At 41.2% G+C, this 18,198-nt stretch overlaps 3 protein-coding genes across 8 annotated transcripts; 2 read left to right on the top strand and 1 right to left on the bottom strand.

The window, feature by feature from the left end:
• The first annotated feature begins 107 nt into the window (after positions 1-107).
• On the top strand, positions 108-11,794 carry epn3a (epsin 3a). 5 transcript variants are annotated; one of them, XM_044330976.1, is made up of 11 exons: positions 108-724; positions 2,780-3,540; positions 6,164-6,282; positions 6,880-6,957; positions 7,437-7,526; positions 8,339-8,422; positions 8,651-8,780; positions 9,077-9,223; positions 9,369-9,443; positions 9,535-9,771; positions 10,459-11,794. In XM_044330976.1, exons 2-11 carry the CDS (start codon positions 2,943-2,945, stop codon positions 10,749-10,751), a joined length of 1,851 nt encoding a protein of 616 aa, XP_044186911.1. In that variant the 5' UTR covers positions 108-724; positions 2,780-2,942; the 3' UTR covers positions 10,752-11,794. The 5 variants fall into 5 exon arrangements, with proteins under 5 accessions (XP_044186911.1, XP_044186910.1, XP_044186908.1 ...); XM_044330975.1 differs by having other exon boundaries at positions 110-724; positions 9,080-9,253; XM_044330973.1 differs by having other exon boundaries at positions 280-724; positions 2,783-3,540; positions 9,077-9,253.
• arl16 (ADP-ribosylation factor-like 16) lies at positions 11,466-13,927 on the bottom strand. Of its 2 annotated transcripts, none has more exons than XM_044330980.1 (5): positions 13,774-13,927; positions 13,247-13,302; positions 12,950-13,066; positions 12,720-12,835; positions 11,466-12,552 (listed from the first exon to the last, which is right to left on the bottom strand). In XM_044330980.1, the coding sequence occupies exons 1-5, from the start codon at positions 13,847-13,849 to the stop codon at positions 12,387-12,389; spliced, it is 531 nt and encodes a 176-aa protein (XP_044186915.1). In that variant the 5' UTR covers positions 13,850-13,927; the 3' UTR covers positions 11,466-12,386. The 2 variants fall into 2 exon arrangements, with proteins under 2 accessions (XP_044186915.1, XP_044186914.1); XM_044330979.1 differs by lacking the exon at positions 13,774-13,927 and adding an exon at positions 13,490-13,755 and having other exon boundaries at positions 13,247-13,310.
• Positions 13,928-14,029: 102 nt separating this feature from the next.
• On the top strand, positions 14,030-17,094 carry LOC122966696 (fructosamine 3 kinase related protein). The gene is made up of 6 exons (XM_044330978.1): positions 14,030-14,286; positions 14,582-14,733; positions 14,865-14,956; positions 15,585-15,667; positions 15,837-15,959; positions 16,065-17,094. Exons 1-6 carry the CDS (start codon positions 14,146-14,148, stop codon positions 16,401-16,403), a joined length of 930 nt encoding a protein of 309 aa, XP_044186913.1. The 5' UTR covers positions 14,030-14,145; the 3' UTR covers positions 16,404-17,094.
• Positions 17,095-18,198: the final 1,104 nt, after the last annotated feature.

Here is an 18,198-nt window from a genome sequence, read left to right as displayed (position 1 = left end):
TATTTATTAAAAAAAAATGTTAATATTTTTCGAAAGCACCAACAGTTATCCCTACAATATTATCGCAATATCGAGGTATTTGGTCAAAAATATCATAATATTTCATTTTGTTCATAATATGGCCCGGCCTTAAGTTGCAGTGGTTCTTTGGAATTTGAGATAGGGTAACAAATCTGAGCTGTCGTCCTAATAATGTGTCTCCACTTTCACTTCACAGCCTGCAATTATTTTGTTTTGCGAGTGTACCTATAATCCTGCGTGTGATTCTCAGTGTGCCCATATCACCTGCTCCAGCCAGCAAAGACAGAGATGCTTTTCCAACAGGCAGTGAAAGGGTTAAGTCTGACTCTGCATGCACCGAGCAGGCCTCCCTCCCCTCCCTCCCTCCCTCCCTCCCTCCTCTCTTCTCTTCTCTTCCATCCATTTTTTACTGTGTGTTTTCAAGAGGGGCTGTGCCATCTGCAAACGCAGTGCCTGGTTTACGATCTGCTATATGCACACACAACAAAGTTTGAAAACACAGTAGAGCCGCCGCGCTTTAATATCGGATTCATTCTGGACACACACGGCTTTCCGCGGATGCTTCCTTCTGCGCTTTAAGTATCTTTTATACACTTGTTTCCCCTCCTATCCGAAAGCTACGGGATATGTCGAGAGGCGGAGGCGTTTCTTCCTCTACCCGAAGCCTACTCAAGTTGGGACCCTGACGCGCTATGACATAAAGGTAAGAGGGGAAAGTGGAAGCAGTGAATCGTTCTGGGATTTAGCTTTTTTTTTTTTTACTTGTTTTGTCGAGGTTGCAACTTTGAAACTCGGAAACATAGCTGAGTCACGGTCAGATACTTCACCTACTCGATCATCCCATTTGACGCAACGTGCATGATCATGCACGCATTCGTCCTAGTTTGGGACAAAAAGGACATGTCAGAGCAACCTTTAAAAAAATCAAGATGTGCTTTCAACCAGTGGCTGACTATTATTCCACACATCTGTTGGGCATAATAAAACATACCTAGACACGCTTATAGGCCTGATCTGGGAACAGTTTTGACTTTCCCCCCGATAGATAAAGCCTATTAGGCTACATCTGCTCACTAAAAAAAAATCGTGCATTATTCTGGATATCTGAACAAGATGTTTTACAAGTTGAGTCTTCCAAAAGAGTCATGAGAATTCAGTCCAATGTGTTGTCATGTCAAGGTCAAAAGTTGCACACAAATTGCATGAGGAATATTCTATTTTCTCAGGAAAGATAAGATAATTTAGGGTGTGTTTTTGATAAAAAAAAAAAGAGTCTGGACTTTTGAGACAGTAGTTTGTTAGTCTAAATTAAGATGCCAGTCACGTCACAAAATGTATTAATCTTCATTATGAGTGTGAGTGTAATGGAGGCATCTAGATTAGATTAGAAATCCGGCCAAAGGGAGAGTTTTATTGCCACTCTGAGCTTCCTATTACAGCACTGCTTTCTCTGTCATTAACTGCTTTTAACCCCCCATTTTTAACTACTTGAATTTACAGGAAGTTTCAGGAAGGGCGCATTTAACTGAATTTCTAGTTATTCCTCTCACAGTCTTCAAATGAGTAATACCAGGAAGCAGGGTTGAACCGTGAACTGGTCCTGCATTGGTCACCATTACAGATAAACCCTGCGGTCAGCTAAGCTCCAAACATTTTTTTTTTTACAACCATTTAACAACAGTCCTCTGACAGCATAGGATATTCTCTCATAGTATGTCAGATATTGCTGGTCAATTTAGTGCAGCCACATTGTATTCATAGTATTCCCATAGCCTGCTGAGGTTTTTAAAGAGTTAAAAACTAAAGTGGTTTCAGTTTTCTTTCTTTATTACACAATCAGTGTATTAAAAGCTAATATATATGTCGCACAATGTGCATTTTACACCCATCATAAATCAAGTTGGTCATAATCAGTATTTCACTGACTCATGGGTTCGATGCCATTTCAAAACCTGTCTCCAATCTCATATTTTTGAAATGCTATTTGATGACACAGCACTTGCCTTTTAAGTGAAGGGATTGATCCCCATTGTTCTTGTATCAAATTTCTTAGTTAAATAGAGGTGAAAGATTTGTGTGGAAAGTTATCAGTTCAACTGACTTACTCCCCTTACTATGAAAGATAAAGCAGGCCAATGTCCAGGTTAATGTGATAGATACTGTACAATAATACTGTCTTGATTGAGACAGGTAAAATTAAAAAAACAGGAACCTATCAGTGATTCTGGTGGACTACCTGTGTGTGTGTGTAGAGGTTCAGCTGGTTTGTTTTTTGTTCAAATGCTTTGAAGCCCTTCTGCTGCTGTGGTGATGTAATCAGGTCAGAAAAACAGGGGAAGTGGAGCCCCTCCTGTTACCGTTAACACTCCAAGGTAAAACACAGATTTCTACACTGGCATGTTGGGTTGGAATCTGCAGTCAAGTTAGATCTGGAACTAATATTCGCTTTTCATGGGTGGGAAATTTATTTTATGAGATTGAATGTTAAAAATAGCTGGTCATTGCTTATTTAGGAACAATGCACTGTATTAACACAGGTCTCTCCAAGTTGTCTCAGGGAAAACTGAGCCCAGGTATTGTGTTTCACATTGCTGGGAAGTGCTGAGTTGTTCCTCTCTTCTTCCAAATGCAATTACATCTAGTGTGTTTGTTAACTTGGAAATTTTTCTCAGTTAATATATGACATTTAAAGAATAATAATATGACCTGTGACAGGCTCAGATCTTTTTTTACATCTAATTTGTGCGTTCCTTTCCAGCAGGAACATACATGTGGACGTCACTGAAGCTGCAAACAGGAGGACGACGCTCTTGCATTTTTCCACTGAACTGATCTCTAACAAGCCACCTTGCCACAGGCAACACGGTGGGCTGGCCTGCTGTTAGACTATCTTTTGCCACCTGTGAAACACTACTGCCATCATGCAGACCTCATCGCTCCGCCGCCAGATGAAAAACATGGTCAACAACTACACAGAGGCTGAGATCAAGGTCCGGGAGGCCACTTCCAATGACCCTTGGGGTCCTCCCAGCTCGCTTATGTCTGAAATCGCAGACCTGACCTTCAATGTAGTGGCTTTTACTGAGGTTATGGGTATGATCTGGAAGCGGCTCAATGACCACGGTAAAAACTGGCGCCATGTTTATAAGGCGCTGACCCTGCTGGACTACCTGATCAAAACAGGCTCTGAGCGTGTGGCTCAGGAGTGCAGAGAGAACATATACACCATCCAGACACTGAGAGACTTCCAGTACATAGATCGGGATGGACGTGACCAGGGTGTCAATGTCCGTGAGAAGGCCAAGCATCTGGTAGCACTGCTGAAGGACGAAGAAAAGCTAAAGAAGGAGAGGAGCCAGGCACTGAAGACCAAGACACGCATGACAGGGGTCACCGGTGGCTTAGGTTCTGGATCCCTGCCTCCTCCTTACCCAGGACGCCGCACCAGCCAGCCCAGTTCAGCAGGAGGGTATGGGGATGAGCTTGGCAGGTGCAGAAGCTCACCATCGTCCGTCCACTGTGAGTAGCAGGAACATCTGACTAACTTTAAACAACCTGTCTGAACTAGAAGTGCACTCTCCCTCACATGTAACATTACTTTAGTGGCTCAAAGGACACAGTTAGCTGAACAATACCTGAATGTCTCCTTTGGCATGTGACCTGTCATTTGTCAGGAATGCACATATGACAAGTCATGAGGTCATGATAAGTCATCTTTCCCACAAGTTTATCAGATAAATTCAAATGTGATCTTATTGATGATGTAAGTAACAGAATTCCTTAACAGCTCGACTTATCAGTCACCTAATATTTTCCGTTTGATGACAAAAAACAAGACAATTTATGGAGACATCGTCTGATTATACAGCACCAGTTAGAAGTTTGGACACACTTTCTCATTCAAGTGAGTGAGATGGTGTGTCTAAACTTCTGACTGGTGCTGTATATTCCTTCTCTCCGCCCAGTTTCTGTATTTTCACATTTGTACCACAATCAGATCTCACCTGTGAGTCTCACTGACTTAAATGCTATTTTAATACCAGCAACACATAAGCCTTGATAAGTACAAATTAATTTCTTGTTCCTTTTGTCCTCCGACGTTTTAATACAAAGTGTTTTAGTTTTGCTCTCTATTGATGGTTGGACATCTACATTCCTTTCATTCTCCAGTTTACAGTCATGTCAGCTAAACTGGATTTACAAAAGAGAAGAGGCCCTGTTTGTGCTTGTCTCTAAAACTAATGTGAAACCACAACTGGATACCACATTTACTTGTTGGTCGAGCTATCTGTCACGTTCCTGCAATGCTCTTAGTTAGGTGGCTAAATCATAGAAGAACCTAACTGATCTTTGTTTTAGTGTGAAGAGGTTAGGAAATCTGATGTCACTGACTTATCAACTACAGTAAACAGCTCAAACTTGAAAAAATATTGTGAAAAAACATCAAGAAGCTGTACACAGCATTCATAATTGTGGTATGACTAGTGTGTATTATATACCTTGGCATTTGTACGGTCTGTGTGGTGTTTATTAGAAGGTGTCAATCAGTAGCAGAGCCGTTACTATGTTATACTTTGATGTCCGAGGCCTTTTTCATGGTGTAAACAGAGACATGCCTGCAAAATGGTATCTCACTGTTTTATGACCACTAATCTCTCCAAAGTCCATTTTTCTCAAATATATTTTCCCTTTGATACACGTTCCCTGCATATTTTTCTGGGCCTGATGGTGTGCCAGTGGAAACATGTGGCCAGTTACCACTATCAAGTTCTGGGTCTGTTGTTAAATGCTACTACAATAGGAGCATGGTTTGCAATACTCAGGAAGAATACAAACATCTAAAAACATCACAAAATGCTAAGTTTCAAGCTTCAGTTTATCAGACAGAGGTTGGCTTTCATGCTATTACAATTTCACACTCCGGCAGTCATAGAATTTAATTAAAATTACTTGGTCTTTATCCAGATAGGAATGCTTCCAAAAAAGCCAAGAAAGCAAAAACTAAGATCTTTTTTGTGTGTGTGTGTGTTAGTGTGTGTTGATGTGCATGTATGTGTGCCTACTTGTTTCCTGGCCTGTGTTAATGCAGTAACTCCATTGTTTGACTGTCTCTGCTCTGAGTGGTCTAAATGGTTAAATGTGACAATAATGATGGTTAGGGCAGCAACTAATTATTATTTACATTATCGATTAATTTGTTGATTATATTCTCGGTCAACTGATTCATCACTTCATCTGTAAAGTATCAGAAAATGGTGAAAAATGCCCATCATAAGTTCAAGGTGACATCATCAAATGTTGTTTTATCCCACCAGCTGTCCAATGCCCAAATGTTCAGTTTACTGTTATATAAGACAGAGAAAAGCAGCAAATTCTCACCTCGGAAAAGTTGAAACTCAAGAAAATTTGGCATTTTTGCTTAAAAACAATGACTTATCATTAACAAGCAATTGCTTATCAAAGTAGTCGCTAGTTAATTTTAACTTATTGATTAATCGACTAATTGTTGCAGCTGTAGTGGTTGTCTGTTCCAGGACACCAGCACATGGTTGGAGTGTTGGACTAAATGCTGAGGGATGGTGTGGGTGGGGGTCAGTAGGTTGGCAGCAGCTAATTGCCAGCAAGCATTCCAGCTCAGACGGGGGATATTGAGGGGCAGCACAGTGGAAGTGATTGGTTTCTGAGACCTGACTCTGCCAACGTGTGGCCGGCGGCCCTCTTTTAGCCCCATGACCCAAAGCCTGGCACCCAGACTGGTGTACTGCCAGCCTCCCCATTCCCTCCCCCAAACCTGGACCTGGAGTCCTGGAACCCACCCAAAGGATTTGGGGTAATAAGGTGGGCCCCACTCCAGCCCATCCATTCCTCTCCCCCTTCACCACCCTAGCTCTCTACACAGGCGAACCATTGTTCTCAGTGCAGGCAGAGTTAGGCAGACCGTGGCAAGCAATGCCAGCAAAGGCCCTAAACAACGACCAGTGGATAAAAATTAACATGCAAAAACAGCACCAGCTCTTAAAAATCACTCTAAAGTGTTTATGTCTTTGTTTTTCATTTCCTACCCCCTCTATATCCATCTGTCAATGTTTCCATCTGCTCCCCTTTAAACACCCGACCCCCTTCTCTTCCTCTGTCTCTGTAGCCTCCTCTTCCTCTCCTCGACTTGCCCCAGACCTGGAGCAAGCTCGGCCCACGACCAGCGGAGAAGAAGAGCTGCAGCTGCAGCTGGCCCTGGCTATGAGCCGAGAAGAAAGTGAAAAGGTACCATTAACTGAAATAACACACACACACACACACACACACACACATTTCCACTGATCACAAATGCCTCATCCTTGCAGTACATGCTGTAGTAAAACATTAAACAGCTCCCACACACACACACGTCAGGGTGGTGGAGCACTGTTACTGCCTGCCCCGCAGTACCAGTTTCCCAGAATCTTTAATAGAAAGTGATATCATCAACTCTCTTTCTGATGTGGTCAATAATGGCATTTTTACAATCGGTGTGAGCAATACTTAAGAGTGAGGAAGCTGCTGAAAGAATGAGAAGCCAGACAGGATGTGTGCATTGATCCACTCCTAAGCACAGACAGCCAGCCCTAGTCTCCATGGCAAGGACAGCCTTTGCCCTCTGTGATTTCTATTCAGCTGCTACGGGGACATACTGTTGTGCATAGCAGTTTCCTCTTCTGTAATCAGCTGTGATTTTGTTGATAAAATCGAGATCAAGTCTGCCACAGTCTGAATCACCTCAAACCATTGTAATTCTTAATGAATCACTTCAGATAAGTCAGGCGTGATTTTACCTTTTCCTTTTGGTTAGTCTTCCTCCTAATCCTTCCTGCTTGAATCTAGCCACCTCCCACAGTGGATATTGATGAACAGACCCAGCTCCAGATCGCTATGAGTCTCAGCAAGGAGGAGGCCCAGAAGGTACAAATACACTAGGTCCAGGGATAACACTTGCTTTGCATCATTTCCCCTACAGCACATCTCCTGTTGCTCTATACACTAAACCTCACGACCCAGTGTCTGTGTCCTTCTGGGAAACAAGTGCATGTACTCACTTTCTCCTCTCCCCAGATTTGATATATGGCCTTCCTCACCCCTCAACAGCAACATGGACATGTAACTTTCTCCAGTGACTAGAGACTAATCAGATGAGGCATCATCCTTCTGTCTCACTAACCTTTGAATCTCTCCTCTTAGACCAGACCAGAGATACCCATCTCAGACACTCTGACCTCTTCTGGTTTGGTGTCAGGGGAGGGCAAAGGGACTAATCCCTTTACTCTGTTTGGGAAATTTGTAGAATTGCATGCAATGAATTGTAAAGGATGTCAAAGCACATTTTCCAGTTTTTTAGACCAAACACTAATTGCAGTTTCTTTCACCGGTTGACACTCTCACAGCCAGTCCAGCGCCCACCTGCCACAATGGATATGGATGAGGAAACCCAGCTCCAGTTAGCTCTGACCATGAGCAAGGAGGAGCACCAGCAGGTAGGGTTCCTCGGGGGTCACTCGGGGGGGTGGCAGGGCAGAGAGACACCTTTTGGAGCCGTTAGTTTTGTAGATTACAGTTGTAGATAACCACACTGGTCAGACTTTTGTTAACTGGGTTAAACAGGATCACCTTCAGATTTGTCCAGTTTCCAGTTATTAGAATTTTACATTGATTTGAAACACTTTAAGGTAACATGCGCCAATTCTTTATCATTACATGCCTTATTTTTATAAAAGTCCATCTCTGCATGATCTTGAAAAACAGTCAGTAGTCTTTAAATGTCAGTCACCAACGCCACATCAGGGTTGTAGGTGGGATTTAAATAAGATAATCACCTTTTTGATCTTTTATTGCAGTAGGAAGTCATCCTCTTATGTCTTTTTATTTTTAATTACCTCCATAATTTTTTTTACTTCTTTCTACACCCTCTGCTTCCTTTTCTTTGCTTTTTTTAAATTGTATTCTGTACCTGTCACTCTGTTCTGTTATCTTTTGCAACAATTGTACTCCACCTCTCTCTTCCTGTCTCACTCTGTCTCTTTGTCTTTTTCCTCCCTTGTTTTCTCTCTCACTATGCCGATGTACTCTAGCACAATAGAAATGCTCTGTTAGAGATCACAGCCATGCTCCGCTCTCTCCTCTCTGTGACCAGAGAATGTTCTGGTCTGTGCCCATGCCTCACATCTATCTGGCTTTTGTGCGCGCGTGCTGTCGCTGACACATAAATATAGTATGATGTGACAATATGTGAATTTTGCCGGAAGCTGTCATACCCTAAAGGCGTCCATGTGTCTGTGTCTGTTGACAGGAGCAACTCAGTCGTCAAGGAGATGAGTCTATGCTCCAGAAAGCTCTGGAGGAGAGCAAACTTGAGATGCAGACTAAAGGCGGGGTATGAAATATTGGGGTATGGAATATCTCAATGGGGGTGATGAAATAAAGGATAACCATATATTGGTTTGGCTTTGAGAACATGTTGGGTTGGGTAATTGGGTCTGATCAGGTTTTACATCTCAACCATCGATTACACTGAAAATTTCACCAACTAACTAACTATCAGTGAGTGCTGAAGCAATATACTAAATTAACACTGATCTTTTTTCCCTGTTTATGTGGTCAGACTGCCTTCATGGACCTGGTAGATGTTTTTGCAGTGCCCGTAGATCCACCTCCAAGTGATCCTAACTGGAATAATGCCCCATATCAGGCGGCTGCTCGCCCGGGGGGCACAGACCCATGGGACTCCCTGGGTGAGTGAGTGAGCACTGAGTCATAAACACAGTAAATTATCAGGTAGTGTTCAGGTTATGAGTCATCTTAAGCCATTTGGTCACAAATGTTCATTCTTGAGGGCAGAAACATTTGTCGCATGGTCAGTTTCATGTATTAGTTTTTTTTTTCTTTTTGAAATGGATACACCGTAAAGTGTAGTGTTTGGGATGAAACTCTTCATGTTCACAGTATCATGTGTACTGCTTTCATGCTATGAAGAACTTATAGCATTAGAACAGAAGCATCTCTCTCTAATTCAACTCTATTATTAAAGAAGGCAGCACCAACACCTCAAGAGTAGAGTCTCCCTGGATGGCACCGCCAACTTCCAGCAGCCCTCCCCCGCCATGGGAGCCAAGCCAGCCCCCAGTCGACCCTTGGGATGGCCCACAGAGTAATGTCTCCAGCCTCAACGCCACAGGTCGAGTATGGGCCTTCCCGGCCAATGCAGGTGTGTGTGTGAGCATACCTGCATTTATAAAGCTCAACTGAAGATGAATAGGGCGTTTTTAAATAAAATGTTTTACAATAATTAAATTAGATTGGTTTTTGTCATGTTGTCATAGCCTCTGCAGGAGTTGATCCATTCTCAGCCCCATCAGCAGCCAAGGAACCTTCTCCCCGAACTGGAAGCCCCTCAGGTAAACAGTTATGTTCTCTTACTATTCCCGCTGTAGATATGTGCAACCCACATGCTTTCAATGTCAGAACTCTTCCTTTTTCTGCTATTAGATGGGGATCTATTTGATGAAGCCATGGATGGAGGTCAGGTGAATGTCAATGGACGAGGGGAGGGCAGTCCTGAGCTATTTGACCTGTCCCGTCTTGGAGAAAGCCTGGCTGCCCCCAGCCCTCGTACATGTCGAACCCCTGAGTCCTTCCTAGGCCCCACAGGAGCTTCCTTGGTGAACCTGGACAGCTTGATCCCAGCAAATCCCCCAGCCAAGACCAAGAACCCTTTTCTATCAGGTATTTATTGTCATATTATTTTCCCAGGGAAAGACCAGTAAAGTGGATCGTTGGTTGCTGCAACTCTAGATTTATTGCAGCCAGGTATTTCATTTAACCAAATGCAAATTCTGTGAACATTACCAGAGCATACCAGAAGTAGTGATTTCCTAGCTTCCATGTAGCTATTGTATTTACTGTATTTGTGTATGGAATAAAAATCTATTTGAAGAGACAAGAAATTCTTGTGATTGGTTATTACTTTTTGGTTCAGTTATTATTGAGTCAGATGGTAATACAGTTGCAGATATATATATATATTTTTAAACTCTTCTTGGTTGGTATCCAGACCAAAGGAGTGTTCTGCTGAAGAACAACATTTTTAATTCAGAAATAATGATACATTTCTTTTGGCTATTTCTGCATTTTCATGATCCTTTTCCTGTTGTATTTTGGGATCTGTTTTCTGACAACATAGCTTGTAAATGCATTTAAATCTCTGATGTTGAAAGCATCAGTGGGAAAGAGTTTTCAGATCAGCCCCTGCTTGAAACTGTAATGTGAAACTTACTGATAAAACAATCAGCAGACTAAATTTTCACAGTGTTTGATTTAACAGGCTGCAAACACAATCTCAGAAATGATCTGTCAAATTTGAATAGCTGGTAAAGTAAATCTCTTCTCTTTTTTTTGTCTCTTTTGGTATAGGCCTGAGTGCTCCTTCAGCCACCAATCCATTCCAAACTGAGCAGACCAGACTAACTCTGAATCAAATGGGCTCTGGCTCTGGTTCCACTTCTGCGGCCGCTTCTCTTTCATACAGTGCCTCCTTGCCCCTGCCTACGAGCCACCAGCCTGCCAGCCTCCCCTCGTCACTCACTCACCCCACCCAGCCAGGCCTGGGCCTGCCAGTGAACCTCCCTGAACCCTTGTTGCCCTTCTCCACAGGTAGCTCTCAGGGGTCACAGGCTGCACAGAACAATCCGAACCCTTTCTTATGAGGACCAACTAAACTGGAGAAAACATCTTAGAAAAAGAGGAATACCATTAGGTTTTGCTCTTGAAATATCACTCTAACCACAAATTGAACTGCATCCCCAAGGACTTGTATGAAAACCCTATTCCTAGTTGTTTTTATATTGTGTTATAATATAGTAACCCTTAGACTGATGCAAGTTGGCTCTGCTCTTCACTGCAACAACCTGTCCTGCTCCTCTTGTCATGAATCCAATAACAGGGTATGAAATATATAATACCTATGTATGAGAAAATGTCATGTAGTGCCATGTAAAACTTCTTTAAGGCTATAACCTATTGCTAATTGACTTCAGATAGACACCTACACAAAAGCACAGTTTTTTGATATGTTGTTGTCACTGTTCTTCGCCATAATTTCCAGGCACTTTTAAACTAGTCAACTTAGTCTCCTGCTCACTCAGCTGTTTGTGTGATTGGCGTAACTGGCTGCTGATGTCATATACTTTCTGGTAAGCGGCAACAGTGACTAAAAGACATGGCTCGTCCCTGAAATGTTTCTGCATCCACATGGTTATGTCTATGGAGTTTCTGTTGGACCAGAACTGATGAGAAACATCAGCATATTCATAATTTTACTATAGTGAAAGGAATTGCTGGGGTTAACTGGATGAAATTAAGAGTTCGGGAGGACTGTTAAGTGCTTCAGAATTTACTATAAGCAAAGCAACATTAGAAAATGTATGAATCATGAGTTTTATTAATTGTTTGTGAACCACTGACTCATCAAATACAAGGGTGTAATTAGAACACTCCTTCTTTCTTCGGTTGGTTTTATTGTTTTGTATTTTCTCATTTCCCCTGATATCAATGCATTTGATATGAAATCATCACAACACAGGCACACAATAACAGTTTGTCATTCACGTTACATCCCCTGCACGCAATAACTCATTACTACTATGTAGCATTACAGGAGTCACTCCGACAAGGGAAGCTTCATTTGAATGTTTGTGACTCACATTTCATAGGTTGTTACAATAAAGGTGGAAGAGCTTATTTTATTTCAGATGGAGACTTGACCTTCCTTAGTGTAACATGAGATTTCCTCCAATGTTATGAAAACATGCAAGTCCTATGGCTTGGAGAGTCTTGCCTTTTGTCTGTCACACTTACATATTGAATGATCACTACAGTCAGTCATGAATACCTGCAATGGACTGTTGATAAGTCCAGAATTTCTCCTGCATAAAAGGTATAGAAATTGAATGAATTAATACTGTACGTTTAATTGAGAGAAATCCTTTTTTTTTAGTATGACAGTATAAATAACTGTTAAGTGCCTAACCATACAATCATTCCATCCTCCTATGATTTGACTAATACATTGTTTCCTTTGATGGGCAGTCACTATATTCATATGATACCAAAAATGAAGTATTGTTTTTCATACTGTTATGTCCTGCCACGGTTTCATTGAATCCAACTTTACTTTTGATTTGAGGGGCTGACACACTCTAGGCACATTATATCCTCTCAAGTTGTGTTTAAACAGTCTTTGCACACTGAGGATTCTGACATTTCATGCCAAAAGGCTTGGAGACCTCATTCAAGGTCCTTTTACAGTAGCATCACTTTACAAGTAACAAATGTATGATAGATCACTTGACCGTGATAGACTCCAGCCAGCTCAGCACTTCCTGAAGTCCCTCTCCAGAACGGGCACTGAGTTCCAGTATTGTGATTGGCTGAGTAGCAGATGCAATGATGTCATCCATTCGAAACAGTGACTTTACCTCTATGAGACTCATAGTGCAAGGCATGTCCCTGGAAAACATGGGATGTAAAACTTTTACAAAACGGCACAAACTGTTTTCTGCTAGAGACAGAATTGTAATATTTGACACAGATTGTGTTGTACCTGCTGACGCTGCTGACATTTTGCAGGTAAGACAAGTGAATATAGTGTTTGATGTGTATGCTTAGAGTGTCACCTCTTGTTGAAGAGAATAAGCACAGAAGCACTGTGCAGAGGCTCAGCAGAGAGTACTGACAGCAGTTGGATACAGGAGGAGGATATCTGTGCAATGTTGGATGAGTCCACCATGAACTATAGAAGGCAAAGACAGAAACATACAGTCAGATGATTCCAACAGTTTATGTGTTTACCGAATATATTTACAAATGTGTCCAGATAGATGCAGTACGTATATAAAGAACTTACAATGACAGAGGAGCAATCTTTAAAGTAACTCGGCCATATCGGGCCCATGCAGCCTCCTAGCTCTCTCACTGTCACCTTTTTCCTCTTCAGTGTGAGGTCTGTCAGGTTGGTTCCTACCTGGACAGGTATTAAGACACACACACACACACACACACACATCAAAACAGAGTGTATACAGAGGGGCTAAATCAAGGACAACTCGACTGGACAAAAATCTTGAGGGCTGAGTATCTTTACCGACATATCAAAACAGAGTCTGCACACTTTGTATTAAAAATATCTGTCATTATTACTTACTGTAGGCAGAGTAGAAGGAGGTGCCCCCAGTTCACATGATCCATGCAAATTGAGCTGTAATAATCTGTTAGGAAAAATATCCACAGAGCCAGTGCTGGGACGTTTAACCAGAGCTTCTAAAGGATATACAAGTTCAATCTATTATTTCTACTGCTGATATAGTATTTGGCCAGTTTTGAACGCATTTTGTATGTGAACACCACTGTGAAATAATAATTTAGTCGCCACTGGGTTGATCAATACCTGTAACTTGTGTACGTCATTGACATGCCTACACATCTTGTTTTGCATCTGTACTGCAACGCTATACTGGAACCAATGCAAAATAACATGATCAATATAACAACCAAGATAAGTGGAAAAATGCCATTAATAATACTTAGATAGTAAATCATATGTACAGTTTAAAGTTATTACCACCACTACTAACTTAAGCTATTACAGTAATGTTAGCTCAACACGCTAAATTTGCTAGCTATGTAACCTACGCCAAAACGTTCAATTTACAAACTGAATACAGAGGATATTTTGAAGACGTTTCAGCAGCAGCGTTTTTCCGACACCCGTCGCTCCGAGAAGCAAACAGATTTCATTGCTGCTCATTTCGTTTGTCCAGCAGAGACATAAAAAATAGCGTACGTAGCATGTACGTAGCCGATGAAGCCTCACTTGGCACCATGGTGACGCTCACGTGACTGTTAAACGTGCCTGTGATTGGACAAAGTATAAACCAATCATTCGAATCTTATCTCTGATTGGTCACAAGACCAAAACACCCAAGTAAGAGTCCTTATTGGCTCGCAGGACGGAAACAGTCAAAACGCTACACAAACTTCGCATTTGCACTGCGTTATTGGCAGTGTCATCATATTCCTGCTGGAAGTTGTTCTGGTGGAGCCATGGAGGCTATGTTAAAGAGAGAGCTGGGGACGGGCATGCTGAAGCCAGCTGGTCGCGCAGCAGGTGGATGTATCAGCGAGGGCCAGAGTTATGATACTGATACTGGAAGAGTGTTTGTGAAGATAAATCACAAGAGCCAGGTATCTTATTCCATTGTTGTTTTCTTGTTTTATACATTATAGTGACATTCATCTGGCTAATTTCAGCCCTTCTATATGTGCTAATCTGAGACTGAATGCAAAAGCACATCAGTGAATAGGATTTGTTCCAGCAGCTACACCCACTCAAAGCCACTGCCAGAGGACTTTGTGCACACATTTGCGCACACATTGTGAAATGGATATAACAATCAACTTATTTATTTTACCATACCCCATACCCTACCCTTGCTACTACACTGCTCACCAGTACAGTTCTTTTTTTGTTTTTATTCAGGCCAAATTGATGTTTGATGGGGAAATGGCCAGTTTGGAAGCCATTTTGAAGACAGAAACTGTAAGAGTCCCCAAGCCTGTGAAGGTGATTGAACTTGACAGAGGAGGATGTGTATTTGTGATGGAACATCTGGACATGCGAGGTCTTACCAAGTAAGAGCTATCTCATACTGTTTGTGTAATATATCGGTACCACTGTAGATTAGAATGGGCAGCAGTGTGAAAATATAGTACATTGTAATCTAAGCCTATGTTTTTTAATAAAATGCTTTATTTCCAATTAGGTATTCAAGCCAGCTAGGGGAGCAGTTGGGAGATCTGCATCTTCACAACAAGAGACAGTTGGAAAAATTAAATAAAGAGCAGCAGACTGTGGGTAATTTACTTCACTTAACCTCACTTTAGTAAATGCAAATGTAGACAAACGCACAAATCTGTCATCTTCTTGCCATTACTAAACTGAATAATGGTCAACTCTCACATTTTAATGCCCCCCTCCAGTCAATATGGTGCAAAATGATATATGTGTAGAGTTTGACACTAGAAGGTGTTTTTTTACATTCATCTGCTAAAGAGGGAGCGTTTGTCTGTGCTCTCCTCAAATATTAGTTTAACACATGTATGTACCAGCAAGATTTTGTGGCATCACAACTAGCTTGGAGCCAATCATGGTCCAGTATGCAACTTATACAAATGTGATGTTGAAACATGAAGCCATCAGTGCACATACACTGAGAATGGACGTTTCAGTGATGTAGGAGACATCTTGCATCCAGCCAAATGAACAATAATCAAAGATTATGGATTTATTAAATTAGGGAGAAGGAGTGGATGTCATTTTATAAATTTTAACAAGGTAATTCAACTTTTGTTTTTCTGAAAGAAAAAAAACAAACCCAAACATCATAGAATCATAGTATCATAGAACATGTCTGGAGGGGATCTATAAGTAAGATTGAATTGCTGATTAATTAGTACTAATTACCTTCTTTGATTGTATACAGGAAAAGGGGCTGGGCAGTCGGAGGTGGCTTTTGCCGAAAAATTTGGGTTCAGTGTAACTACATGCTGTGGATATCTACCACAGGTAAAAATATATTGTATCTGAATGCTAGGTGAAACTGGACTGTATTGTAGTCTTTAAGATGTAGGACATACGGTATGTAGTATACATTTGTGGTCCCTAAGTCTATGAAATGTTATAGTTGACATTAGCAATACTACTGTGACCTTCAGTTTTGTCCTTACCTCCCCAGGAAAATGAATGGCAGGATGACTGGGTGACATTTTACTCCCGGCATAGGCTGCAGCATCAGCTTAACATTGTGGAGAAATCTTATGGAGACAGGGAGGCCAGAGAACTATGGGCCAAGCTACAGGTACATCCTCCCTTAGACCCCATTAAGAAACTTTAAACTCCATTTTATGAATGTATTAATAACCTAAAAATGTCACTTACATACTGTGTCTTTAACTTTTTACAGCTGAAGATCCCTCAGTTTTTCGCAGATGTGGAGATTGTCCCCGCTCTCCTCCATGGAGACTTATGGGGAGGCAATGTGGCAGAATGTGTAGAAGGCCCAGTCGTCTTTGATCCTGCTTCCTTCTATGGCCATTCAGAGTTTGAGCTGGGAATTGCATCGATGTTTGGTGGCTTCAACAGCTCTTTTTACTCTGCTTACCATGACAAAATTCCTAAAGCACCAGGCTTTGCAAAGAGAAACCAGCTTTACCAACTTTTCCACTATCTGAATCACTGGAACCACTTTGGTGGTGGCTACAGAGGCTCTTCAATAAGGATTATGAAGGAACTACTGAAATAACTGCACTCACAGCCGCCTGTAGAAAGCTTTACAGTCTTAAACTTAAGCCAAGCGCTATGTGTATATATTGACAGACATTAATATGACCAATTATAGTGTTGCTAATTGTTGAAGAAACTAGACATTACATTCTTACATTGTAATGTCTGTTATTGTGCAGAAATTACAGAGTCAACAAGACCATGTATTCTGTCTGCCCCACCTACACTATACTAACCTGCCTCCAAAAAAACAGATTCCATAGAACTTATCTTAAATTATGTAATTATATTTTTTTAGAATGACTTGTGTATATAACCATGAATCCCAAAATGCAATACTATTAAAAAAGGGAAAGGCTTAATCCACACCAAAAATCTCAGCTCTGGACAAACTTAAAACTAACATTTTATGCAAGTGGAAGAGTGAGCAGTGCATTTGAGGTAGACTTCATTGGGCTTGTGAATTGGGAGAACAAATGTTTGTATGGCAAGTCCTTTCTGAACTTTTGAATCTTTTGCATTGCCTGTGTTTGACCAGTGCACAACTGAATTATACTGCTGCGCTAAGGACATCTGATTTTCTCAGTGACTGCAATACTGTACACATCACCTACATTATAATAGCCTGACTGTTGATGTTGCTGTGTGGCATTGAATCCTTGCAATATCTGCTATCCACTAACCAGCAATAAATCTTGGGTTGAAGCAAAGTGTTTGGGAGCTTGTTATTGTGAGAATGATGAAAATGATGTTAACTGAGTGTCCCCTCCTCCACCTCAGTCTTCATCACTATCTATTGTGGCACTATTGACAGTGGTGTTGCCCAAAATAACTGAATAACCACTAGTGAAGTGTTTATAATACAGTTAAGGAGGTTTGTTTTCTCAACATACTTTAATTACAGTGTGAAACTTCCACTTTAAGGTTATAGGACATTATTGCTGTCATGGTTTTGTAGGTCTTTATTATACCCTGGGAATAAGACAAAAGGTGACAATTCAAATTATCTTTGTCCACTGTATAGGAGTGTACTAAACCATGTACACCTTTCAGAGGGAGGAGGGCTCCTGAGAGGCTAGAATATTGATTTAGATACACAAAACAGTCTGTCAAACTATTAATTCAGCCAACGGCAATAGTTATATACATATATAGTTATATTAACGTATAATTCTAATTATGTAAAATGTCAAAATTGCAGAGAAAAACAAACTGTCAATTCCAGGCTTTTTGAGGGCCCATTCGCTACTACAGCCCTGAATGTTGAGATTGTCATGACTTGCTGTAACTGGTATCTGGTATGGAAACCAATGTGAATCAGACCGTAAGACTTTGCAGCAAATAGTTTGGACAGCTCAGAGGATCACAGGTCTCTTCCCTCCATCCAGGACAGAACTCACCCGCTGCCACCAGACTGAACAGCAGCTTCTTCCTTCAGGCTGTTTGAGCGCTGAACACATTTCCACCAGCACTCACACACCATAGTAATATAAACACGCCACTTGCTCATGTGTATAAGTATGTTTATATGAATATATGTACAGTATATAGATTTTTGTCAGTCTTTTATTTGCAGTATCCTATACTATAAACTTTTTATTGCTCTCAGGTTTTGATGCACCCACAGGTCTACACTGTAGATGTTATGTTATATTTGGCTTTATGTTTTGTCTGAAATTTTGTCAGTTCTTTATTCTCTGGTCCAAAAAAAAAAAAAAAAAACAATAATTGATTTTTTTTCAGGTTTGGAATGGCAGACTTTTTTGAACGTGACTTGAACTATTATCACATCACAGTGGCAAAGACCATGCTAT

This window comes from Thunnus albacares, chromosome 17 (genome assembly GCF_914725855.1).
Source record: "Thunnus albacares chromosome 17, fThuAlb1.1, whole genome shotgun sequence".
NCBI classification, from domain to species: Eukaryota; Metazoa; Chordata; class Actinopteri; order Scombriformes; family Scombridae; genus Thunnus; species Thunnus albacares.
Note: the sequence above shows the minus strand (reverse complement) of the source record. Positions and strands in the feature narration are given on the sequence as shown.

Excerpts from the sequence above, each read along its gene's own strand:
- LOC122966696 (XM_044330978.1), top strand. The coding sequence starts at position 14,146 with ATGGAGGCTATGTTAAAGAGAGAGCTGGGGACGGGCATGCTGAAGCCA. Across the intron at positions 14,957-15,584 it reads TAAAGAGCAGCAGACTGTGG|GAAAAGGGGCTGGGCAGTCG; the intron begins GTAATTTACTTC and ends GATTGTATACAG. Across the intron at positions 15,668-15,836 it reads GCTGTGGATATCTACCACAG|GAAAATGAATGGCAGGATGA; the intron begins GTAAAAATATAT and ends TTACCTCCCCAG.
- epn3a (XM_044330973.1), top strand. The coding sequence starts at position 2,943 with ATGCAGACCTCATCGCTCCGCCGCCAGATGAAAAACATGGTCAACAAC. Across the intron at positions 6,958-7,436 it reads GCAAGGAGGAGGCCCAGAAG|CCAGTCCAGCGCCCACCTGC; the intron begins GTACAAATACAC and ends ACACTCTCACAG. Across the intron at positions 7,527-8,338 it reads GCAAGGAGGAGCACCAGCAG|GAGCAACTCAGTCGTCAAGG; the intron begins GTAGGGTTCCTC and ends GTCTGTTGACAG.
- arl16 (XM_044330979.1), bottom strand. The coding sequence starts at position 13,641 with ATGATTTACTATCTAAGTATTATTAATGGCATTTTTCCACTTATCTTG. Across the intron at positions 13,311-13,489 it reads ATGACGTACACAAGTTACAG|ATTATTACAGCTCAATTTGC; the intron begins GTATTGATCAAC and ends TTTTCCTAACAG. Across the intron at positions 12,553-12,719 it reads CTTATTCTCTTCAACAAGAG|GGACATGCCTTGCACTATGA; the intron begins GTGACACTCTAA and ends CATGTTTTCCAG.